The sequence below is a fragment of the Sprattus sprattus genome (genome assembly GCF_963457725.1).
Source record: "Sprattus sprattus genome assembly, chromosome: 12".
Taxonomy (NCBI): domain Eukaryota; kingdom Metazoa; phylum Chordata; class Actinopteri; order Clupeiformes; family Clupeidae; genus Sprattus; species Sprattus sprattus.
In genome coordinates this window covers 8295466-8323342 of record NC_137910.1, presented here as the reverse complement: position 1 = coordinate 8323342, position 27877 = coordinate 8295466, and the positions used below count along the sequence as shown (strand labels likewise).

Below are 27877 nucleotides of genomic sequence, written 5' to 3'. Positions count from 1 at the left end.
GGACTACTTGCTTTATTTCACCAACCCTTGGCCCAGAGACAGAACTCATTATAACACCTACTGTTGCTCTTCACTTTGAGGGAGAGGGGAATTTGCTTTCCGTCACAGGGTTCACCAAGTTTATTTTTCTCCTCAGCTGGTAAAAAGGACCTGTATCAGATGTGTCAAAGGCAGTTTTCTTTCATCAGCTTAACCACTCACAACTGCCCCCTACAGGAGGGGGGCACATGGCTCAGTAGCCACCAACTCAGCACTGCCCCCTACAGAGAGGGAGAACATGGTGCAGTAGCCACTAACTCAGCACTGCCCCCTACAGAGGAGGGGAGCACACGGTGCAGTAGCCAATAACTCAGCACTGCCCCCTACAGAAAGGGAGCACATGGTGCAGTAGCCACTAACTCACAACTGCCCCCTACAGAGGAGGGGAACACACGGTGTAGTAGACACTAACTAAGCGGTGGCCAAGTTTCACGGGGAGGTTTCACAGGAATGTCCTCGTTGTCACTCTGTAGACTCTGTGTTGTATCTCTTTTCTGAGTGTCCCAGACCGAGGCCTGGTAGTCCTCCTGGGCGGATTGTTCACAAAGCTGGGTTGTGAAATCAGTATCACCAAACACACACAGTATGGTGAAGCATGCTTTTTACAAGCTAATGGACAATGTCCAAGCTTTTGAAAAAGTCTACTATCTAAGGAGAGCTTTGGTGATGGCCGGGGTAGAGGGGGGTTTGATATAAGTTATAATTGGCCATGGCCTGTGGGACCATCACTGTTATGGAATATTTGTATTTGACTTGATGAATTTAAGTTTTTTTCTTTTTTAAGTCTCTTTCTCTCTCTCTCTCTCTCAATTCCATTCAGTATAGGGCTTTTTTCCTTCTTATTACTCTGCACTGCTCACTGTAGCCCCCATAAAGGCAGCAGGACTGTCCCCCCTATCCCCTAAGCCCACCCCAGTAAGATTAGTGTTTACGTAAGACATATGGCACTTCTAAGCACCATCCTACTTATCCACCTTAATGTTCTCCCCCATGCACAATAAAAGTCTGATCTCCATTGATAACCTGACGGATGACATCCCAGCTGGCAAACTACTACAGTTTTATCTGTTCTTCCACTGGAAGGTCTGTTTCACTGGATCGTCCTGTTTTCTGCATGAATGAGTGTGCTAATTTAGCTGGAGTGTGAGATATACTGCCGGTGGAGTGGCAGAGAGAGGGCCCAGTGCCTTGTACTTCACAATGTGGCCATTGTGATGCTAGGAATCCTCTCTAGAACAATCACAAGAACACAATGTTGAGCCAGGACTCCTCTAAAGAACAGTCACAAGAACACAATGTAGCGCCTCTAGTTAGCCAATCACAAGGACACAATGTAGAGCCTCTAGTTAGCCAATCATAAGGACACAATGTAGAGCCTCTAGTTAGCCAATCACAAAGACACAATGTAGAGCCTCTAGTTAGCCAATCACAAGGACACAATGTAGAGCCTCATGTCAGCCAATCACAAAGACACAATGTAGAGCCTCTAGTTAGCCAATCACCAGGACACAATGTAGAGCCTCTAGTTAGCCAATCACCAGGACACAACGTAGAGCCTCTAGTTAGCCAATCACAAGGACACAATGTAGAGCCTCTAGTTAGCCAATCACAAGAACACAATGTAGTGCCTCTCGTTAGCCAATCACAAGGACACAATGTAGAGCTTCTAGTTAGCCAATCACAAGGACACAATGTAGAGCCTCTAGTTAGCCAATCATAAGGACCAGTGGCGGTCCGTGCATTTCACGACTGGGCTTTCAGCGATGTCCTACACGATGTTAAACTGAGTGAATCCGCCTCCTAATACCATCATTATGACGCCATGGCTCTAGAACCATTATATTTATACAGAAAGGCAGTGAGTACCTTAACATAGTCGAGTACAACAGACTTTAATAATATTTCCGGAGCATTTAAAATCAATACACCCGTATTAACAATACATTAAGAGTAGTAAACTCTCAGTTATATGATCGCTTGGATATTACTGTCACAACTTAAAAATAAAAGGCGATTTTCAGGGATTAGTCTACAAAGTTTTATTAAGTCCACCGCAAGCTTTAACACGTTTGTCCACTAAACATCGCATTGTCCCACCTGCAAAGCAGTTTCATTAAACTTCCCTCACGATATCCAGTTTTTCTTGAAAGTTCCGTCTTGAAAATGGCGTTGTAATTGTATCAAAAACTGGAATTATCAAGTTGGTGTAAGCTAGTTTATATGAGTTGGTTAATGTAATTATATTTAGTCTTACCAATTGAAACAACTAGCATAAGCATGTACGTCGTTTTCGCATTAGCCGGCTAAACTGAGCACTGAAGCACTGCACCGGTCTGCCTCAGTATCCAATCAAAGGACGTTTACGTGTCACGTTCAACGCGAGGAAAGAAATCTTCCGGGCCTTCTAGAAGGCCCAGTGTCGCCAACTCGAAATCTGATTGGTTGTCACAACTGTCTGTTTCAGTTCATTCAACTTAAATTAAATGAAACAGCCAGTTGTGATAACCAATCAGATGTACACGGGCCTTCAATGTGAATTCTGAAGGCCTCAGGGAAGATTTCTGTTCTCGGGGAAGATTTCGCGGAGCGTGGCAACACACGATAGCTGAAATATGATTGGATGAAAGCTCTAACATAAATTAACAACGCTGGAAGTTATGAAATGAAGATAATGGACTATAGGGAATAATTGAATACATATTTATGGAAAGAAAATATTAAAGTTAAATTTATTTTTTTACATTTATTTTCTGATGATATTTAGGCCAGCAGAGAAGGCCTTGAAGGCCCTGACGGACCACCACTGATAAGGACACAATGTAGAGCCTCTAGTTAGCCAATCACAAAGACACAATGTAGAGCCTCTAGTTAGCCAATCACAAGGACACAATGTAGAGCCTCTACTTAGCCAATCACAAGGACACGATGTAGAGCTTCTAGTTAGCCAATCACAAGGACACAATGTAGAGCCTCTAGTTAGCCAATCACAAGGACACGATGTAGAGCTTCTAGTTAGCCAATCACAAGGACACGATGTAGCGCCTCGACAATAGAACAAAAGGTGACAGAAAATAAATACTCGGGTCATGGTCTTCCATACGATAAATCAACCATATATTTACACACCGACATCCTGTCACTCCCATCCTCCTTTTCTTCCTATTGCCATGTTGTTTCTTTGAAATAGTCCAGTGAGATGTGCTTGGTATGTGGGTGAAGCAGAGAGATGTGCTGGGTATGTGGGTGAAGCAGAGAGATGTGCTGGGTATGTGGGTGAAGCAGAGAGATGTGCTGGGTATGTGGGTGAAGCAGAGAGATGTGCTGGGTATGTGGGTGAAGCAGAGAGATGTGCTGGGTATGTGGGTGAAGCAGAGAGGGACGGTCAAGGCACGACATACGTGAGAGAAGGGTGAAGGAGTAGGTTGGGAGGGGAAAAAACTAAAACAGGTGAAAGAGTGTGAAAGCCACTGCAGAGTGTAAACACACAAACACACACACACACACACACACACACACACAGCACCCTCTCTATACCCTACATGCGCACACACACAGAGAGGAAAAAGGCCTGCGATTGAAAAGCAAAATGGTTTAAGGCCTTAATCCACATCTCATCTCAAGTCTGATGCATTCCCCGCTCTCTTTCTATTGCTCGCCATCCAAATGGGTAAATATTGTATAACTTTCAATCTGCTTTTTGCTTCAGTAATCTCTACACACAACAGCCACTTGCTTTCTCAGCAACACTGAAGAGTCTGTGTGAAGTGTAAGTGACAAACAGAAAATAGGGAAATACACGGTTTGAGGACATGTGTTGTTGGCTAGTTGGCAATCCCAATTCCACTAGAATAAAATGGCTTGAGGACATGGGTTTTTGGCAATTTCACTAGAATAAAAGGGTTTGATCACCACTGTTTTTCCCCTTTTGGATAATATCTAGAATCCCTGTTCTGAGCCCCATGTTTGATTATGGGGTGTCACCTGAAGGGCGGAGATATCAGTCTCCTGCCTGCCCTCAGCACAATAAACAGACCCGCTCTCCATGTGATTGAGGACCTGCAAAGGGCTATTTATAAAGTATGGATGAAATCTGTCCGTAGCACCCGGAGGTTAATGGGACGGCGTTTCATAATAGGGGTGGAGGGGTTGGCGGTGGGGTTGCGAGTGCTTAATTGTCCTGTCTGCTTTGCACAACAAGGTGGAGCGCCGTTGATGGCACTCCTAAAACATGTGTCTCCGCTCGTGTAACAATATCCATTCAAATCCCAATGCTATTGTGCTCCGTTACGCAATGAATGATTCATATTTTCAAAAAAAAGAAACTGAAACGAGCGAGCCGCAGAGAGTGAGAACGAGAGAGAAAAGGTGTGTGTGTGTGTGTGTGTGTGTGTGTGTTGTGCGGCAGTGAAAGATGAAAGTCTACCTATAATGAATCGCTGGCTCCCAAGGGACGTGTTGGTCTTGAATGTAATGACTCTCTGCGTAGCCCTCCTGAGACAAATTGCCACTGACCTCAGTGGATTTTCCAGAGCGCGCTCGATTGGAAATGGCCTATTCAATTTCCCACAGGGTGGTGCACCTTTTTCCCAGCATGCAGCAGCACCAAAACATTCACTTTTGTGACATTTTGTGTGGCCCCTGAGAGAGAGCAAACAAAGAGCAGCCATGCTCCACTAGATCTCTCCTGTTTATCAAACTGGCATTGCTTTGAGTCATTTCAAAAGGATGTTTCCCTATTGTGTTTGGATATCAGGATGGCAGTCGTAGTTTGTTTCCTTTTTCCATTCTGGTGTGGATAACAGTACTGCAGTAGCTGCCTTCCATATGGTACAATAGGCAGACAACACAAGGATGTGACTATGAATCACTTTGAGTCATAGAGAGGGAAAGTAACTCCTCTGTCTTTTCTCTCTGAAACCACAACACGCGCACACACACACACACACACACACACACACACACATTCACACACACACACACACACACACACACACACACATATACACACATGCACGCACATGCAAATGCGCACAAACACACACGAACACACACACTCCCTCTCTCTCTCTCTCTCTCTCTCTTTTGCTTAAAATCTTTAGATATGCATGCATATGTCTATGACCTGTGAGTGACTTCAAAACCCTTTACTGAAAAGACTGCATCACTTCTGGTTTAAAGTCATATCATCTTTCCACAGGTATGGAAAAGATGTATCATCCATCCAGGTGCAAAACACTGTGTCGCTATCGTATGAATTGATAATAGTGCACCTGGCTTTTTGCTATCCGTCACTGATATAACGCGCTGTAATCCAGGCCCCAAAAGACAGAGTGTTTCCTGTATTATCAGCAATGATAAAGTAACTCATATTTGAATCATCATGGTTATACTAAAAGTTTACAAACATCTATGTATCCCACACCTGGCCTCCAGAAAAGGCTTCCCAGCTATGATCAATGTATCTACTGTATCTATCTATCCATTGATCATAACCATTGATCATGTCTTTCTATCTATCTTTCTATCTGTTGGTTTGTTTATTTATTTATATTTGTCTGGATTCCACCATCCATTTAAGCGGGGCCAAGAAATGGAGTTTTTCATTACAGCGTCCCCTCGCCGCCATCGACCCACATTATTGATCCGAGCGAGATCTCCTTCCAGTCCACCGGGGGAGCCAGCTGAGCCTATTTGATATCGACCCGGCCTTCTTTATCCCCGTCTTCTACCCCCTCCCCCACTTTTGGGAACATTTATATGCCTGTCACTGCAACCAATAAATATATTTTAGTGGTGACCATTGATAAACATTAACTCAAAGTTAGTTTGTTGCATTTTTATTCTTGCCTCCTCTGCCAGGAGGGATGTACGCCCTAGTGCGCTCAGACTGTGACTCTGTAAACACTTCAACTTTTGTGAGGATCATAATAATTTTATTCGCCTGAGAAGATATTGGCCATCAGAGAGGATGTTGAACAGTGTTTGGTCTGAAAGAAAGATACTTTTGATAACACAGAGGGGAAAAAAACAGCTTGAACAAATTGATGTCCCAAAACACAGGCTGATCCACAGAGTCAAGCCAAAGAAGAAGAAGAAAAAAGAAGAAGAAGAAGAAGAAACCACGGCGGGGTGATAAAGAAAAAGAAACTGGAACACTGAGAACTGGCCATCTACAGGTCAAGATGTCTGACTTCATCTGCTTTTCCCTCCCTCACTCACAGCCTTTTGTTCTTCCGTGTCCTTGTGTATCCTCTCGCTCTCCACCCCTCCTTATCTCTCCCTTCCTCTCTCCCCTGCTCTCTCTCTCTCTCTCTTTCTCTCTCTCTCTCTCTCTCTCTCTCTCTCACCATCTCCAGAGCGTCTGAAGCTACGATAACACCACAGAGTCGAGAGCCAGGGAATGATAGTCTCAATCTGCTGTGTCAAACACCCCCATGCCATGCCAGCTCCCTCTCAGCGCTCTGGGCCTCTCTCCCAAGCCGCTCGCCTGACTTTCTCACCTCCATATGTTTGGCACTGCTCCTTCTTCCCAGCAACTGGAGCCAAAAGCAGGCAGCTTTCGAGCTGGAGCTACTGTACGGCACCCTAAAGTAGCTGTCATAAAGCCTGGCTAGTAGGGATGTTTTGGTTTACCTTAGACTAAAGCCAGGGATATGTTTATTTATAAATCAGTTTTTAATGTGTTCATTTACTGTGGAATATTCTTGGGTCAAGAAATAAGATATTTGTCATTTGATGTTTACCCCTTTGATACCTCCCTTAATTTCTTACATGGATGTATGAGGTAGTATTTATTTATGTCAAATGCCAGCCAATCCCTCATACCAAATGTGACTTCATTTCAGTTCTCTACCCTCTGCTCTGGTCTCAATCACCCTGGGCATATCAAGCTTTCACCAAACAGCTTATTCATGCAGACACAAGCCATTGCAGGTAGTACAAAATGGCAACCACCCCCGGATTAACTTTAGAAGGGCTACATGCAGTGGTGTAGTGGTCCCTGGAGAAGTGGGTATACTCTTTATATATACAACACAGGATAAACGCCTGTTTAAAGAAGTGGGCATACGCAATGCTGACTGGAAAATAAGTGGGTATACTCCGTATACCTGCGTATACCCTGGACTACACCACTATCGGTTCTCTACCCTCTGCTCTGGTCTCAATCACCCTGGGCATATCAAGCTTTCACCTTACAGCTTATTCATGCAGACACAAGCCATTGCAGGTAGTACAAAATGAGGAATCAAAATGGCAACCGCCCCCGGATTTCCTTTAGAAGGGCTACATTCAAGCCTGACTAGCTGTAGGCTAGCGATGATTCCCCCATTGGGGGTAGTGTACTACTACGTTTACACACCCCCTTCCTCCTCTCCCTTCGTGAAAGGAAACCGAAAGTTTGGCCGGCAGGCGGCAGAGGCTGAAGAGTTGCCTACTTTAAAGGCTGACTTCGGTGAGATTAACCAAGAGAGATTTTTCTTCATGCTAGCATTAGACGGGACATTAAAAGCGATTCTCACACCAAAAGTGTGAGAGTTGGCAACCCTGAAAAACCTATGAGTGAAAGATATCTAGGCTAGCATTATTGTCATCAACATCATGTTAACGATATGTTTATGCGATTAATGTTAATTAACTACTGAACTACTTGTTGATAGCCATGCTTGCTTGGGGTTGTTTGTAAATTCAATCCAACATTCTGAAAATTGAGGCTCTGTATTTAAAAAATAGTGGTATTATGAGAGAGGACGGCCAGGGCTTGCTAGATGATTTATATCTAGGCAAAGGCGTGGCATAGGCGTGGCATGGGCATGGTATAGGCGTGGCATAGGTGTTTTGACATTACATCTGAACGGTTATTTACCAACATTCTGTTGCTATTTCTTGTTGATTTTTGAATGTTTTTAAACTAAAATTCTCACACATAGAATACATCTCGGAAAATCACAGGCCCTGAGAGAAATACATTTAGGAATCTCACTGGCCCTGAGAGGCACTCTCTCAAGGACACATAGAATACATCTAAGAATCTCACTGGCCCTGAGAGGCACTCTCTCAAGGACATATAGAATACATCTAAGAATCTCACTGGCCCTGAGAGGCACTATCTCAAGAACACTGGTATGCTCTAACACAATGCTGCACACGGTGCCTTTAGTTACTGTGCCCCAACCCTCTGGAATAGCCTACCTCTGGAGTTAAGGTCATCGCACTCAGTGCTCTCTTTTCAAAAGGGAATTAAAACTTTTACATTTTCTTCAGCCTATTCATGACTATAGGTCTTTGTTTTTAACACTTCATTTAACTGTTTTAATTTTTATTTTATTGATTTTATTTCATGTACATATATATATATATATATATTTTGCTAAGTGTGTTTGTTTGTTTGTTTATTTTAGATAATTGAATGTCTTCTCTGCACTCAAAGCACATTGTGTCAATGTATAACATATGAAATGTGCTATATATATAAACTTGAACTTGAACATGTTTCTAGATAAGGATGACACAGTTGATGATCACGAAGAAACAATGATGCATCCACTACTTTGTGTGCACAGCTTTAAAGAATTTGAGTACTCTGGCCTGAACGGATGACAACCAAGCCTGAGTAAACCTGTGCGAATGAGGGGGTCAAATTAGATAGTCAGATTCTCCTCACAGTCAATGGGTTTGAATTTATTATGCTATTTCATGGACACAAATAACTGATCTACAAATGTCCAAACCAGGCCTAACCGTTATGGAGCCTGTTGTACCATCTACCAACCTGGCTCTCCTGTAGAATTATTTCCAAATCCAAAAATCAACGAGAGCATATCAGGATGACTGATGTGGTAAAGCAAGAACTTAAGTACTCTCAAACCCCAAATGTCAACCCTAAGGTTAGTTCTGACAAAAGAGATTTCATCTCGTCAGATAGAGTGCAAGGCTCAACACAGAAGACTCACCTCACCTCAACATAAAAGGACTTCAATTTCAAAGGTCTCCTTACGAAGACAAACAAAAGGCCATTATTTCAAGGGTGTTGCAGGTAGTGTCCTGTCACTTTCAAACAACTGATAGTCATGTCATATGATTTATTATTGACTTTTTTAGTGCATTCTGCACAAGAGGAACCCCACCCCCCCCACCCCCAAAAAAGCAGTCTCCACAAAAGATCACATTGGCGAGTCTTTTAGATCTCAAGCAGCAGGCCTCAAAGGGGTGAGTGACTGTCAGCTCAGTTCAGGCGCTACCTGTCAGACAACAAACATATGCACACACTTGACGAACGACATGCTGACACGTCGCTCCATACTATCTCCCCAAACTCCAAAAGGCCTGCCAGCCCAACTCTGAGCATCACATCCATCATACACACCTGACTGGCTCCCCATAACATCTCACCTTATGGATGCCTAAGTCCTGCTTCACATGAAGCACACTTGCATCTAACTCCACAGAACTATGAATTCAATGATTTCCACTACAATGATTTCCAATGCATGAGACATGGGTGTTACTAGCAGTTTCAGCTGTTTGTGTTGAATTCTAGCTATTTGCGTATGAGTGTTTTTTGTCACTTCATCATTATCCTACTCCATCCATGAAGGGGTTATATAGAGAAGAAGTTATATGTAATAATTAAACAAGGCTTTCTGATACTGCACCGAATTGCTGGAGAAAAGAAATGTAGTTGTTGGAAGGAATAAGGGGATTGTAACGCATACTTAAGCATTACCAAGCTATGCTCTCTGCTGACAAGTGTAATCCTCACCGACAAGCAGTTCTGAGCACTATCACTGCCTCTCACTTTTTCACAAAGAAAAGTTGGGAGGTTTCCTTTAATCAGTCAAACAGCTTGAACTCAATTGGACAAGCAGAATGAAAGGTTCAAATACTAATCGCCTTGGCCAACAAAAGAGGTCTTAAGGTTTTGGCATTACTAAGTCTCCTGATCACTTCCTCTGAATCCTGTTAAACAGCTGTCAAAAGGTAGGACCAGCTGTCAGAGTAAAAAAAGTGAGTTTCTTCTTTTTCATTTCTTTTTGTCTATCTCATACCATATGGTATTTTATTTATTCCTGCTCTTCATGGACTCTCCACTTTGCACTATTGTTTGTATATATTTTTTAAGACTTGTTGACCATTGCACTGTTGTATTGTATTGTTTTGCACTGCTGTACTGTTTTGCACTGTTGTATTGTTTTGTGTTGTGATGTATATTTGTGTAATGTGTGTAAGCACACCTGAGAGTCACTGCACCAAGACAAATTCCTTGTTTGTGAAAACTAACTTGGCCAATAAAAGCTGATTCTGATTCTGATTCTGATTCTGATTCTTCGGATGGCATACCACTTGACTTGAATTAGAAGTGCATTATATATGTTTTAATCAGTGTTTCTTCTAGCCATGTGTTTTAACAACAAATGTCACCACAGGGGGTCAGAGATGGACATACAGCCGACAGGGGAAAATTCATATTTATTCTTACTGAGGTCTGAGAAACCATTTGGTGCTAGCTGCTCGAACAACTAAGTTGCCAAGTTTGTGACATCTTAACAATGTTGCAGAAGTGTAGTAACCAGTGTTCCAGATTGTAGCATGCTGTGTCTCTGCATCAGACACTTTAGTAGACATCTAACAACATCGTGGGGGTTTCAGGTAGATGGAAAACCAAAAACATAAACCTTTGGTAGATATGGCATAAAGCTGCCTGCTGGTATACAGCTGATACAGCACATTTGATGTCTGATTTTCACAGGTTCACCCGTCATCACCACCATACCCTCCACCATATGTGTAATGACCTCATTCACAACCTCTAAAATACTACACCTGTCCTCCAAGCATCTGATGATGCCCTATATATCACCAGATCTGCTTGTTAAACAGGGCGTCATGATCGCAACCAACAGTCACATGTTGCGGAGGTGCCTGCAGAAAAATCAGCCAAGGAGTCCTATGATTTGCATCATACCATTATAATGCAATGCGTTATGCAGCTATTTCCTAAGCTTGTCAAATACAAAATTCATAAGCATCCAACTCTCACACCAAGGACCATTGCAACCCTTACGCCTCCATTTGCAATGACAGGCCTTGATGTTGGAATCAGATCTTATTTATCAAATGGCTTTGATGTGATTATTTTTGGTGCTGGCATTTTTTTAGTTTACATGGAATGTGTACACCATAAACAAGTGAGTGGGCATTACCATCATCACACACAGATGTGCGTATTGAGTGTAGAGATACCGGCTGAGGAGAGTCTTATCTTTCCATCTGTTGTGAGGCTTTGTTAGCCTCTGCGATTCCTCAATGACTAGTAAAATGTTTATTTCTTGAGTTGTCCACTGACCTATACTCCAACTTTGCAGATACATATTGTATCCAACCTCAAAACAAACCATAGCATGGTGTTTATATCATGTCATCTGTGTCAGTTATGCAGAAACAAATGGTGATAGGTCACATCAAAGTGGTAATAAAAATGCAGCCTAAATGTTACTGTAAAACATATACACACACACACACACACACACACACAGAGACACACACACACACACACACACACACACTCTGTTCAAGACCTTGCAACACACACACACTCTGCTTGAGTCCTTGCAATGCCTAATGCATTAAGCTTTTGCCGTTTTGCAAGCTCAAATTGCAAGTGAAAAGCTAATTCTCTGGTGTTTCAAACCAGTGAAACTGAATGAAAACATTTCAAGAAGACAGTTTGGCCTGGTGCATTTAATGAGAATAGACACAAACTACAATTGGCAAGAACTGCAGCTCTTTCCTCTGTTAAATTGTCATGGACACCAGAGCAACACCCCCAGAGGATTTCCCTTCCATAATTAAAGGGAGCCCATTTCCATATTCTTTAGAGGAAAAAAGCAATCAGCCTAAAAAGTCCACTCATTTAGCTCCACCTGTACACGCCACTCTATTCACCCTCTGGACCAATGAGCTTTAAGCTCCACATGCCTCTTCCCCGCCATGACAGCAATTATATATTGCCGCCATTTCTCTGCCAGTGGAATAATGACTCTCCATCCTCTGTCCCGTTCATGAGGCCACAGAATGAAAATGAGGCCAGAACCACAAGTGCAACCATGTTCTGAACACAACATGAGGGTTGAACAGAGTAAGTTCACCTCACTGGGTCTGTTCTGTTCACCTAAAGAGTTTTGATGGGGTTGACAAACAAACAATGTATAGGCTAGCATAGCATGTGCTGGCATCTGCTCTCGTGATGGCACTGCTGCAGTGATAATCTTACTTCATTTAAGGCCAAGGCTGTTACTGTAAGGTCATTTAGCTATTAGTTATGCAAGAAATACAGCTTCAACGTGACCTAGCTAGCAACAGTAAGGAATGCATTTCTGTCATCCCAAAACGTTCATACAATGCAGTCATTCTAGGCTCAACTGCATAACCCTTTGCTTCGCTGCGTTCACGGTTGCAAGCTAGCAACCTTTCTTTGTGCTATCTGGTATGAATGTAAGGACTGTCATTTCTTTTCAGGTCGATGTTTCCTCAGGAAAATAGTTTGACAGCATCAAATAAGAATAATATATTTTCAAAAATGCAATACTAGCCTACAGGTCATCAGACAGATAGTTCTTGGACTTCACATTATCTCCCCCTCCCATGTCAAACACCTTCCTATTACACTTTCATGAGGACGATTTACTGTAAGCACAATTGTGAAAGAATGTTCCATCTTTTAAGTGGACTTTATCCTCAAGTACAAACACCGTAGGCCCCAGCAGCACCAGCCAAGATGTGCCACGCAACAGAGAGGTTGAGGAAGCCAGAATTAGAAAAGTGTTGCTGTTTTCATGGCGTCTGCCAAGTCAGCATTTCCACCATCTCCCCCTCTGGCCAGCCTTCTGCTAACTCTGCCAGGCAGGGGGGGGGGGGGGGGAGAGTGGGTGAAGGGGAGCTCACAGGAAGTGAGGCGGTATCTGCGGACAGCACACTTATACCGCTTAACACAATTGGAGCAGACCTGTGGTGGTCCTATGTACCCGCACTCTGGTGTACAACAGAGATTCTGCGTCGATACTATTCATTTAGTGCACACTCGTTTTGTATTTGTACTTTGTTTAGTATTGGGCTTTTGCCCTTGGTGTCCTTAGAAAGCGGTTCAGACGATGCACGCTGCAGACTAGAGGGGGTGAGTGGAGTGTTTTGTCTGGATCATCATGCTGGAGATTTTCTACACGAATTAAAGCACAGTCTGAAATTCAAAAGCACTCATGCAGACACAGGGAGTCTGTTGATTATCATCAACGTGTGTGCCAGCAAATGGGACTATGCCATCACATATCCCCTAGATAGATGCAGTGAGGAAAACATCACAACGACCAAAAAAACCTCAAAACTCATTTTAGCTCAGTGCTCACATTAGCTAGACTGGATCCTATTCATGCCAAACCTATTGCCAACGTTTCACTCAGTCTGCACATAAAAGATCAATCTCATGTCTTTGTACCTCAATTCGAAATGCCCTCATTTGCTTTCAAACTGAATACTCTAGCTGACCCACTGACTTCTGGCAGCAGCTCCAAAGAGGAAGTAGATGGCACTTACCTTATACAGGGTTAGGGGCAGAGGGTAATTTTGAAGATTCCATACTACTGATGCGAGTGTTCAGGTACTGATGATACTAATACTACATAACTATGAATATGCTTAAATAACAGCTATTGCTCCACTAAAATTGCCTTATGTCAAGAAAATCACATGTAATTTAACATAGTTATTGTATAACATTTGATGACAAGAAAAAAAATAAGGCATGTTCTTCTATGTCCAACGCAGTGTATGTAAGGCAGCTTACCTGGAAATTGCAAGCTATGCATTGTCATTTAACAATCTTTTTATTGTACCTTTCTTACCTGGCATTGAAGGATGATATTTGCTGATTCCATACCATATAATACACAAACTGCAGAGTACAAAGGAGCTATGCTCAGCAGAACCAACAGCAGCAGTACTGCTGGAAACACTTGAATTTCTCCTTGGGTGAATTTTAACACCGTATGCCAATTAACCTTTTCAAATACTTAGATTTTTAGCGAGAATAGGGATTCAGGGCATTCAAGTTTTCCAACATTTATTATAAAAGCATAGCAGCAAGAACATTTGACTCTAAACCTTGATGTGACTTTTAAAGATACATTTAATTTTCTATCTTGTGTATGCGAATTCAATTTTATACACAAATATGGAGCATATAGTATAAGCTCGAAGGACAATACAGGCCCGTGAGGGGCCTACTTCTAGCAGTCAAATGGTAGGAAAAGAGTCAAATGGTGATGTTCCGACAACCACTTACCCTTAACATGGGGGTAGCAGTTTGGAGAAGGCAACAGATGCCCATCAACGACCAAGAGAGGCTTACACCTTCTTCCACACCCGTTCGGAAAAAGAGAATGGTTACCAGCAGGGCAGCAGCACCAACGCACAGGTTCGTTTGGCGACCAATAACCACAGTGAGTCCCCATGTGTGATGTCATTTGTGATTCACATGCATCAAGCACAGAATGGAATTGTCCACTCCAGCCATTTGGACTCAAGAAAAGCAGCACCTACCTTTCCACAGCACAGCACAAACATTTAGTGTACACACCCAACAACCAGACATCTGAGTGAGGTCATATTCACAGACAGGTGCATCAGCCCAGACATGGACAGCATTGCATTGCATTCGTGTCAACAATTTACATCACAGTGAAGAGGTGAACCAAAGAGTAGGAAGAAGAATGTTTAGTACCTCTGTTTTTACCTACAAAGTTGGATGAAATGATTCCATGGAGAGAGAGAGCATATTCCAGACAACAAACAGAAGAAACAAAGGGAGAGGGGGTTGGGGAGGAAGGAGAAAAACACTAATAAGACTTATGAGGGATGTTCAGTATGGTGCTGACATTAGGTGAGGAAACGGCATGGTTTGGAGGAGGGAGGGGGGGGGGGGGGGAGAGTTGCTGGCCTGTCTACGTGTTTATCTGGGGGGGCGGAAGTGGGGGGCATTTAGGGGTCCTTTCCTAGATGCATGCTTAGTCACTCTCCTTTGCTTTGAGACGAAGGCAGTGCTAATATGCTAAGGCAGTGCTAATACGCTAAGGCAGTGCTAATATGCTAAGGCAGTGCTAATACGCTAAGGCAGTGCTAATACACTAAGGCAATGCTAATACGCTAAGGCAGTGCTAATACGCTAAGGCAGTGCTAATATGCCACTCATGTTCACTGGTGCATTACTGACAGGCATCACAGCAGTCAGAGAAAAGCAAAGAAAAGACAAGAAATGAAAAATGCAGTGCCTACTACTCCTGCATAATGTTGTATTTTCATTGTGGCCATGCTCAACAAACAAAAAGGGCTCTCCCACCGTCTCAGGCTTATGCAATCAAAAGAACCACTGAAGAATGGAACAATACCATCCAAGGCAGAAAAGCATGAAGCAAGGCATGAAAGCTCAATCCTTGAAAAACACAAAAAACTCACATGGGGACCACTGAGAAATGATAAAAATGCACACAAATGAATACAACAGCACCCATTTGTAAAAGGGCAAAGAAAAAGAAAAAAAAACTAATAAAAGAATTTAAAAAAACTCCCTGGAATACTAAAGGCTCTAAACCTGATATAGTAGGTAAAGCAGCAAAAGAAAAGAAAAGTGAGAAGCAGCTTGAGTTTGTAGCAAACAGACAGAGGTGAGGAGGTGAAGAGGAGAGGAGGATGAAGAGGAGGAGGAGGAGGAGGAGGGGGGATGATGAAGGCAATAGTGGAAACGGAACAGAACCCATACCTTGGTCGCCCATCATCAGGTGCGCAAGACCTTAAAGGAAAACAAGAGCACAGTCAGCAGAGCACAAGGGATCAAGGGGAGGATCTGTTACACTTAATGCACAGGTATCTCACTGGATGCCTGTGCCACGGCAGGCAGGAGAGAGTGGGGTGGAGAGATAGGGGGGATGGGGAGGGAGGACACTGTCAGACAAGGGTTTTCCAATGAGCAATTAGGTTTGCAGTCTCTATTTGCAACCTCTTGGTTGCAACGGCTCATTGGTCACACTTACGAGAGAGAGAGAGAGAGAGAGAGAGAGAGAGAGAGAGAGAGAGAGAAACAGTTCAAATGTTCTGTTCTTGAAGTCCTCAGGAAGGCCCCAAAGTAAAGCTCCCACATCCAGTGTCAGTCTAAAGGTCCATAACTTACTCTGAAAAGATGAAGACGCTGTAATGCAACACCTACGTATGTGAAATTCATATTTTCAAACATCTATTTTTGTATAAGTTTAGAGCAAGTGTTACTTTGTGGCAGGGTCTGCTTATTTTCCCCTCCTCAAAGCAAGAATATAAATGTGAAGTTCCTCTAAGGAACTACTTGCCCACACATCCAGTCTGTTGGCAGAGCATCCTCAGCGCATATGAGCATTTTCAACCAAACTCTTCACATTACAGAAACATCATGGACATATGATTGTGTAAAAGATGTCTCTTCTTTTGTGCTGCCAAGCTAACATAAACAACAATTTTGTCAATGACACAATTTCCAATTATGCCAAAGCAACCTCTATTACCTCATATAAGATGGCCTCTACTACCTCATATAAGATGGCCTCTATGACCTCATATAAGATGGCCCATCATAAACAGTGGGCAGGTAAACAACCTGGAAGACCACTTTGATTCACCTTAGATCACTTACCTACCTTGACCTGGGCCAGTAAAATTACTTACTTAACTAATAACTTTCATGGTTTCAACTGGAAACCTCTGACAAACCACATAAGCTCATTGGTTTGGTTTTTAGAAGGCAAGTTCATGCTAATAATAACTAATTTGATAAATATTACCATGCAGGATGCACAAAACTTTGAGTAGAAAATTAGTATATGTTTACACTTACTGTGTTAATCAACTGCAGGTGTACCAATTAAGCTTTATTTCTAGAGAGCTGTAGGTAGGTAGACCGCATCCACCCAACAGCAAATGGCACAAAAACACAGTTTTACTTACCTTGTCCTGAGCCCCAAAAGCACAACTACCACATGCCCATTGCCAACTAGCACTACCCCTACCGCTAATTAAAGAAGAAAGAAATATACCCACCTTCAACATAGTTGTCTTCTGCAAGCAGATACAAGCAAGGAGAGAGAGAGGAAGACGTTTGTTAAGCAGCATGCATATCGGTACTGTCCGTTGCATGACGTAACCATGCAAGGCATCAAACATCACATGCAAGTGTCCCCTCTAGCACCTCAGCAGGAGAGAGAGAGAGAGAGCTCTGGAGCTATGAGGCGTCTACTGGTACATCCGTCTAACTGAAGGGCTTGGATATTGCTTTTGTCACATTGACAGATTCATTTTTGAGGGTGTTATGAACGTGTGGGTCTCTAGTGTTGCTTTCTAGTCAAGAGTTCATTTTATATTTGGGGTCTTAACGCTAACTTGGGGTTTAGACTGTGAAAGATGGTACAACACCAGTCTGTTTTATGAATGAATTGTAATGACACTGAATTAGGTTATTCTCATGCCAGCGTATTTGGCTAACTTGGTGTTTCTACGAGCTAAAGCATATGCACACTGCAGTTGACTGCCAAAGTGTGGGGCTTTTCTTGATTTAATCCAAATTAAAACAAATTTTATTTTAAAATATTATAATACCTTAACAGAAATGTGTTTCTATGAACAGCACTATGTTCTCCTATATTACTCCACTGTTGCACAAAAATAAAACTTGATTTTGATTTATAATTACATAAAATTACATCACACTGAAAATAATATATTGCAATTGTGATACAAACCAATTATGCTCTGTGATATCTGGGAACAATGCAGTCTAATAGCTTCAGTTACTGCAGCTGTTTCATTCTCCACATTGAGTGATATTAAAACAAAAGTGCTTTTCGCTTTGTTCAAATAAATGTGTTTTTTTGTATTCAACTGACACCATGCATAAGGGATATACCACTACATTAGGTGAAAGTATTATAAAGCATGCATAACACAGACACAACACAAGAAAAAAAAGAAATAAAAACGTTTCTAAAACAGAACAGATGGTCAGTCAGTAAATGCAATTAAGAGTTCTCAGAAGCTGCATAAATATATCGTCAGCTAAATTATTTAGACAGATTTGATTAAACGCTAGACTTGTGCATTTTAAATGTTAAGTTAAGTATTTGACTCGACCATAAGATTCATATATTTTAACACATTCCTATGCATTATGAATGCTGTTCAACCAGAGGCCCTAAAGAACATTCTGGAGTAATGCAAAAGCATCTTAATCCAGTGGGATACAGCGTAAGTATATCTTTAGCCTATGACATGTTTTAATCCCATCCTCAAGAAATGAAATAGCTTCTGTAAATGACCATGAAAGACTATGACACCTGTTGACAATTGTAATGTTAGTTTCCTTAAACTGCAGTGTCTTGAAAGCCTCACCAGAGTCACGTTAATACACTACACATGAAAAGCTATGTAATCTTTACAGCTGCGTGTCTTCTCTCCCTAATGCCAAAGACCAGTGACACATAATGAGAGACTTTAACCGGTCTTTGCCAGGGGTCCATCCCCAGGTCAAACACTGGACAGATGGCCAGAGCGCCTGCCTGCCTCCCATGGAGAAGAAGCAGGCTCCTACCTCGTCTGATTGGTTTGGCCCCCACGCACCATTATGACCCAAACACTTACCAGTCCGAGTCAGCTCACCTTCCCAAACCAAATCACACCATGCAGCAAACACAAATGGATGAAAGCAGCGTTTTGTGAACAAAATACATGTCGGGCGAGTGGATTCATCCGTCGGCTCCAATTGGATTCAGATATAAATGAGAGGGGTCCAGTTGCGGTTGCGGTTGCCCAGGGTCCGGTGCAATTTGTGCCATTGTGCTTTAATAAGATCCTCAGGAGGGATACATTCACTCACGAACCTGGCTGATTTGCAGCAGAAATAGCAGTGAGACGGGGAAGATTGGACACTTTGTTCACAAAAGGAAGGATTGGAAAAAAATGAATGGTGTGCCACTCAAAGAGCGTACTGAGAAGGCAGAGTATCAGCCAGCAATGCAGTCGCAAGGAGTCACATGAAATGAGAGAAACTAAATGAAAAGGAAGCCTGTTTACAGACACACATATAAACTAACTATATAACTAACTATACTATATAACTAACTAACATAATGATTATAGCTAAGTCAAAGATACAAGCAGTTAAAAACGGTTTCTAACCATCTGTTTTTGTGTGAACTGTACAATAAATTAATTACTGTAAATATAATTTTCATAAAACAGGCAACAAGCTCGAAGCATTAGAAAACTATCAGTGTAAAACATCTTATAAATTGGGTTTTATCACACTGAGTTATATTGTAAACATGCCCTTACAGTGAAAAACATCTGATGAAGTGACTGAGTTATATTGTAAACATGCCCTTAGAGTTTAAAAGATCTTATGAAGTGACTATGTGCTATTATCAAACCGAGTTCTACTGTTAACATGTCCTCTTGCATCATGGGCTTGCGTATAATTGAGATTAAGATATAGCAAATGTTTAGAGCAGGCTTTCACTTCCTTTTAAGTCTTTTTATCTTCTTATTAAGAGCACCAGTAGCAGTTATGTATGGCTAATGATTATCTGATAGTTAGGTCAACAGAATTACAGGGACAGTACTGAGCAGCACGTGATCATTAATGAAATCACTACCATTAATGAAAGTTACTGCTATCTAAAACGCCTATTTCACAGAGATTCTGAAGTCTTTGCTCATACACCTCATGAACCAAGGATTACGAGGCCTGTTCTAAGCCTTTCTAAATTAACATTGGTCAGATTTGACATCTTACTTCAAATGTTATGAGCACATATTCCTTAAATTCAAGCCAAAGACATCTTGACTCAACAAAAACCCCACCCTCATCCACAGCTAACACACACATTCACTATATCCCCCCAAAACATATAAAAAAGTGGTAACAGCATGTATCTATTCATAAAGTGCAGAGACTAGCTTTTCAAACACCCTCTCAAATCATCCATGACAGCCATCCAAACGGCCTTGTGCCATCAGAAAGGCCTCCTGTGGCCCTGTGTCACACAGTTCTATCCAAAAGATGATGTGTGTCCTTCAAGGCACCCAAACACTCTCTAAGGATGTGACTGACATTGCACTCTCATCTTGGCTCTGTGAACAAACATCACGGCACCTAGCAGCACCTCCATTCACTTCTTCCCCTAGGTGACGCTCTAGCAGCACCTCCATTCACTTCTTCCCCTAGGTGGCGCTCTAGCAGCACCTCCATTCACTTCTTCCCCTAGGTGGCGCTCTAGCAGCACCTCCATTCACTTCTTCCCCTAGGTGGCGCTCTAGCAGCACCTCCATTCACTTCTTCCCCTAGGTGGCGCTCTAGCAGTACCTCCATTCACTTCTTCCCCTAGGTGGCGCTCTAGCAGTACCTCCATTCACTTCTTCCCCTAGGTGGCGCTCTAGCAGTACCTCCATTCACTTCTTCCCCTAGGTGGCGCTCTAGCAGCAGCTCCATTCACTTCTTCCCCTAGTATATAGGTGGCGCTGCACTGAACACATGGGAGTGAAAATCCTTGATACTACCGACATCTTTTCTATGCATCTTTCAGTGATGGCGTACTGGGGAGCCCATTCTGCTTCAATACTCTGATGGCTCAGCTCATAAACAGCCAGAAAGAAATGGCCCTAATTTCAGTGAGAGTCAGCCCAGAAAGATGACACTGACCTGTTTCTGGTCTCGCCTACATAACACCACCACATTGATAAGTTACACCAAGAGGAGTTTAAAGGACTGTCTCTGGCCTCGCCTACATAACACCACCACATTGATAAGTTAACCCAAGAGTAGTTTAAAGGACTGTTTCTGGCCTCGCCTACATAACACCACCACATTGATAAGTTAACCCAAGAGTAGTTTAAAGGACTGTTTCTGGCCTCGCCTACATAACACCACCACATTGATAAGTTAACCCAAGAGTAGTTTAAAGGACTGTTTCTGGCCTCGCTTACATAACACCACCACATTGATAAGATACACCAAGAGGAGTTTAAAGGACTGTTTCTGGTCTCGCCTACATAACACCACCACATTGATAAGATACACCAAGAGGAGTTTAAAGGACTGTTTCTGGTCTCACCTTCATAACACCACCACATTCATAAGATACACCAAGAGGAGTTTAAAGGACTGTTTCTGGTCTCGCCTACATAACACCACCACATTGATAAGTTACACCAAGAGGAGTTTATAGGAAATGCTCATAATCCTTGTATACATCTTCAAGCTGCAGTTTAATCATAATTAAATGGGTGTCACAGCTTAATGGCTGTTTTTCCTGCTTATTCCTCATTAGGGAGAGCTGTGTATAATACATAAACATTATACAGTCGTTTTGTATGCATCTGCAGGTACTGCAGAGTAAGCCAGACATTTAATGCTAGCTGCATACCCTACATGAAAGATTGTGATTCTGTTTTAAGAATAACTCTGCCACTATATCAGCAATCTATATGAATAGATCACATTACTGAATCATCAGTAATGAGTTCAGTGACTGAACGCAAACATTGTGTATGATGGCATTGTGTATGATGGAGTCAATGTATACGAACAATGGCCTACATGTACATACTAACAGTGGCCTTCATTGTATTCATACAAGTTTATCTCATTAACATTTGGCTAATTCAAGTGATTGTATTCTGAAAAACATCCAGAAACAAAGAAATCATTTTAAGGTAAAACTGTCTCTCTGAAATGTCTAGGCTCAACTGAGTGTCAAATAAAGCAACTGCATGCACGCAGCACTGATTCAATAAAGTAAAATAAAAATAAAGTGATGAATCTAAAATAAAGATTCAAACCCGGCTCTGCAGCTGAGTGAGAAGTCTACCATGACGAACGAAACCGTTTCATATTTCCACGTTTCCACACCACGGGCTGCACGCTCTTTTCATCTACATTAACCCGAGTCCCACACCTGTCCGAGGAAGGCTGCTGGAGAATACGCCCTCTGGTATTTTACACACCCCTGATATTTTCTCCAAAAAGGTCTTCACAGTCACGGTATATTAAGACAAAAATCCTGTCTCCATTCTGTGTTCACCCTTTCAGCCCATTCATTTTAAATGGTAACGGCCTCACACACACACACACACACACACACGCACACACACACACACACTCCTTTGTTACGTGCCAAGAGCCAAGAAAGCCCCCTCCTCTACGCCACACACTTTGCTCAGCACACATACACACACACACACACACACACACACACACACACACACACACACACACACACACACTGTGCTCAGCAGCAGCAGAGACAATAATCTAAAGGGAGACAAATGCTTGTTGGACTAAGCAGCAAAGGTCAATGCTACCATTCAGACGATGGATCAATCTGCTGTTAAATTACAATTTAGCCAAAATCAAGACTAATGAGCAGGAGCACGAGCCCATCCTTCAGGCGTACGCTTGTCTGCTAATGCCCCCAGCTAATGCACCCAGCTAATGCACCCAGCTAAGGCCCCCAGCCTGTATGCATTGACGCTGGTAGCATGTCGCAGCTAACCAGCCTCACCGATTCCTCTCAAAACACAATAAACTTGGAGAGAGAGAGAGAAAACCGAGGCTAAGTGACCAGCCGCCCTGATGGGAATCGATCAGACCTGCTGTTATAGTCTTCTGGTTTGGTGTTAGATTACATCTGGCACCCTGTTGAAACTGTTAGCATCTCTCTGCGCGCAGAGGGGGTCTCTGTCAGCGTGTCTTTCTCTCTGGACATACCTCTAAATCCCCCTGTCTCTCTCGCATTCCTACCTTTTTTAACATGTCATCGCTCATAGCCAAGCGTTGCTCATACACAGCCTTGCATATTCCTCTGCTTAGACCCTCAAACAAGATCCAACTGGATTCCACAACTCACAACCACTTGACAAAGACCAATATATCTCATGGTCCCCTTCATCTAGTGTGTGTTTGTGTGTGTGTGTGTGTGTGTGTGTGTGTGTATATCTCATCAGGCCACATCAACCAACACGCCATCGTTACCCAGAAAGAACCTAGTGGTAAGTAGCAGCCTGCCCTCCATCAATAGGGCACAGTCTCCTCCATCTAACCCTCCATCACTGGGTAACAGTCTCCTCCATCTAACCCTCCATCAATAGGGCACAGTCTCTTCCATCTAACCCTCAATGGGCCTCAGTCTTCTCAATCTTACCCTCAATCACTGGGTAACAGTCTTCTCCATCTAACCCTCTATCACTGGGTAACAGTCTCCTCCATCTAACCCTCAATCACTGGGTAACAGTCTCCTCCATCTAACCCTCAATCACTGGGTAACAGTATCCTCCATCTAACCCTCTATCGCTGGGTAACAGTCTCCTCCATCTAACCCTCAATCACTGGGGCACAGTCTTCTCCATCTAACCCTCCATCACTGGGTAACAGTCTCCTCCATCTAACCCTCCATCAATGGGGCACACAGGGGATTGTAGGAGCAGATGGGCCCACTTCTTTTCTTTTTTTTTATTTACATCTTGTGGGTTGGACTGAGCCACCAGGGTAATCACAGCGGAGCTACAGTTCTAATAACCTTAATCCTGGGATTGAGAATATCTAGGATAGTATTACGGATGTGAAATAAATCTTCCTTCCGTTTTTTTTTTTTCTTTTTTTCCTCCATGGTCCATCTCTGATAAACACACGCCATGCGCCTTGCAAGGGGATTACAGCAACAACAAAATGAGGGCTCTTAAGTTCTTCCTGCATATTTCAGACACACTGAGCAGGCTATAAATGGAGCACAAATGGGTTATCTCATTATACTCGGGGCCCTCTGTTGTAGTTCAAATTCATCTTATCACAGCGAAGAAACACAAACAATAGAGGCTGGTTTATCCAAGTAACAGCGTGTTAACAACACACTTTAAAAAAAGATCAAAGGCAGTCATTATAAGAATATCGTATTTGCTTTCGCCAGAAAGTAATTTATGAAATGACATAACCGAGGCTAGCGTTGTCAATATCCCCCATGAGTGTGTCCTTCCTGTGTTTTGGTAATCAACAGCATTTCCTAAATTCCTATGGTTGTAATACAGCACATTTGCAGCTGTTATGGCAAAGCCAGTGTTTGTGCGCTCTCAAGTGAAAATGTAATGTACAAAGGCTGTCGGTAAACATTTCTGTCTCATTCGAAGACTGTGGACGCTAGGAACCACCCATAGAGATGTCAAAGTACATGAATGTAAAAGGTACAACAACATCCGAGTCTGCAGTGTCCAACTACCACGAGAGCTAACCCAAGGCTCCACATGTCAAAGATCTACTGAAACATATCATGCAGAGCCCAACAAGAGCTTGAATACTTTCAGCTCAATGAAAGCACTTCACTCTTAGTCTGAGGGGGGGAAACCATTATTCAGCTATTTCACTGAATATCTGTAGTAAGAGGCCAATCTCTGCTTACTGGTTGGAGGATTTCTCATCTGACAATTATTCCGGTCTGAATAAAATTCATTTGAGGGATTAACTTTAAAGGAAACATTCTAATTCTATACTAGAGATTATTTGAGACCCATTCCACTTGTAGAAGTCAATATGTCATTAAATGAGGAGTATACAGTCAGACGTTAGTAAAGAAATTCCTTTAGCCTTGTGGCTTTGTGAGATATTGATAAAAGTAACTGCCAAAACCATACAGTTTCCAAAACTAATGATACAGCTATGGCATAGAAAACTGTTTTGCATCAAATGCACTTTAGTATTGACTGACTGCATGTTTTGCTTTTTTTCACAGCTGAGATCCATTTGTGTTAGTGAGCTCTTGGGCACAAGATAAACTAATCATGATGTGAGGAGCTGTGTATGTTGGTCAGTGTGTGAACCTGTGCTTGTGTGTGGTTTGTGTTGTTGTCTCCCAGGAGACAGGATGCTGAGACGCCACTTTCCTTCTTGGAGTGGTGTAGTCACTACAGATCACACACACACACACTCACACACACATTTGCACACACACACACACACACACACACACACACACACTCACACACACACACACACACACACACACACACAGAGAGACACAGACACAGACACACACACACAGACACACACACACACACACACACACACACACACACACACACACACACACACACACACACACACACACACACACACACACACTTGCATGCACGCACACACATACTCCCGTTGACAGTCAAGTGCAGTTGTATTTAAAACAAGACCGAAAATCCCCAGGGAAAATCCCTCTAATCTTCTGAATCCGATATCTGTCTGTGGGCTCAGAGAGACAGCAGTATACTGGTAATCTGGCTGCATTGAGTAAGGCAGCACGACCCTTACAGACAGACTGACACTCTCGGGGAGCCACACAGACCTGGCCTTACAGTGGGAGACAATCTTACGGAGGGTACAGGCATCACAAACACAAGGAGCGCCGGGATTTTTATTTTGGTTTCTGTCCTGACTGAGCCAACATTTCCATGTTTCTCTTATTGTGGTTTATCTGCCTTTCTGAGCAAGATAAAATAAAATGCCTGGAAATCTTTAGGGTCATAGAATCTAGCAGGCCCCTAAAATAACTAGCCTTACTAGCTCCCACAAGCACTGTCTGATAAAAGGGAATTTATTTAAGAGAAATGTATTATTCACAAAGTCATTCATTTATTTAAAAAAAAAGGCATCAATTTGATTCACACATTGTGCACACTCTACTATGACAACCACTTTAAAAAGATAAATATCAGGCTCTCTACCCGTATCAGACCTTTAGGTCGTACTCTATAGTGCGTTGCACCAAAAGGTAACTGCACATTGATACATAATCCATGTTCAGGGGCTCAGTGGCATATAGGATCACTGTGCTGTTGCAGCGGAGCTTCAGTCATCACAGCTCAAGCCCAAAGAGAAACTCACTCCAGGCACTTTGTTTAGAGTTTGAAGAATTGTCCGTGTAAGCTGACACTGACTGGACAGTGAATATCACACGTGCCTGGATTTCATTGCGCTCCTGACAATAAACAAAGGACAAAGCTTGTTCCAGTACATGCATTAACCCCGCGTGGCCCTGTAAACCTGTCCATACACACACGCACACACACACATACACACACACACACACCCACACACTCACACACTCCATACACAGAGGATGATAAGGCATTGATCTCTTTTGTGCTGCTGTTTTCTGTGCCTCTCAACTAAAGAGCAGCAGTGGCAGCGTCTTGGACAGGGAAAGGCTCAGATTATGTTATTACACCATATAAAATGTAGAATGGCAATATAAGCATCCCTACCACACACACACACACAGACACACACACACACACACACACACACACACACACACACACACACACACAAACACACGCACACGGATGTGTGCAGAAAAGGAAGCACAGGCACCCATGAACACTACATCCACACACACAAATGTGCACAATCACACATACGCAGAAGCACACACACACACACACTAATGTGCACAAACACACATACCCAAACACACACACACACACACACACACACACACACACAAGAAGGTGCACAAACACATATACGCAAAAGCACACAAATAAAAGGTACGTGGTTCAGCAGAAAAGGTCAGCTCGGACAGTTTGGTTCGTTGCAAACGTAGAAAAGAGATAATGCACCAGATTCCATTTCATTATGTTAAAAAAGTGAGTCATATTGAGGATCCATGTGATTTGTGTAATGACAGGCTCAGCCTTCACAACCACAGAAGAGTGCATCTAAATAATTGTTCCTACCAAACAAAAGGATTTGTGTTAATGTGTGCACCCAGGGGTAGAGGGTGAGGCACTGTAAATCCACTAATCCCTTCATCTGATCAAAGTAATGAAAAAAAGCTTTTAAATTATTTAATGGAAGGGTCCAAAATCATGTTTCAAAAACTGACAGGAGACTATAGTATGTCCTTTTTTACCCATGTGAGCACGGTCTGCATCGCTGCAGTGTGTGGCTGGACCGAGGAGTGGTAATGAATTTTGCCAGCGATTGATTTCCTTCAGTGACATGAATCTTGATGTATGTTTTATGATGGGCGTTTTCACAAAGTCCTTTTGGCAGTCTGAATTTATGAGATTTTTTTTTTTTTCCAACATCACCATCTGCAAACGTGTCATAATTCAGACATTTAGCATTGATGACACACAAGAAAATTGCACTACAATGCAAAATGGGCAGCACAGACCTCAGACCTGTTCAAAGTCCCACCTCGGCAAGGCCCAGCCCCACAGCTAACCTCACGATTCTAGATCTATTCTATTCTAGGCAAACTGAGTTTGTGCTTATTGCCAAATTAGTAATACTACTGAGCAGTGTTATAGTGTTTCTGGAAACTCACATTGTGTGTCATGTAAGTCTCAACTTGAAAGAGGGCTGCCAAGAATAAGAGGTTTAAATACAACTACAACAAGCATTAGGGCAATAATGCACCAATAATGCAGTTGGTGCTAAGTAATGGGTATTAACGGTGTCTGTGATGTACATACTGGGTAGAGGTCTTTGACATAATATTCCAGAGGTGGCTATGTAGGTGAAACAAATAAAGTGCCTGGATAATTAATCTGCCATGTATAATGACCAGTAGCTGAGCACACAAAACTAGTCATTAATTTACAGGGAGAATGAACACAATAACACAGATTATCGTTGTGCTATTAGAGGCTGCTGATGCACTCTGGATGGTTTTGCCATTGTGTTTCACAATATGCATTTTTGAAACATTATTAATTAACGTATCTTCAG

At 42.5% G+C, this 27877-nt stretch overlaps 1 protein-coding gene across 11 annotated transcripts in view; it reads right to left on the bottom strand.

The window, feature by feature from the left end:
* The window catches only part of LOC308372952 (neurexin-1a-like), a gene marked incomplete at both ends in the record, with an annotated part of 317493 nt that overhangs the window by 284191 nt on the left and 5425 nt on the right, over nucleotides 1-27877 (bottom strand). For 5 of the 11 annotated variants that reach the window (XM_080848320.1, XM_080848322.1, XM_080848324.1 and 2 more), the window contains 2 exons: nucleotides 15848-15877; nucleotides 17152-17169. In XM_080848320.1, the coding sequence (XP_080704446.1) occupies nucleotides 15848-15877; nucleotides 17152-17169 (48 nt within the window). Of the gene's footprint in view, nucleotides 1-15831; nucleotides 15878-17151; nucleotides 17170-27877 lie in introns of all 11 variants that reach the window. The other 6 variants (XM_080848318.1, XM_080848321.1, XM_080848319.1 and 3 more) reach the window with 4 other exon arrangements.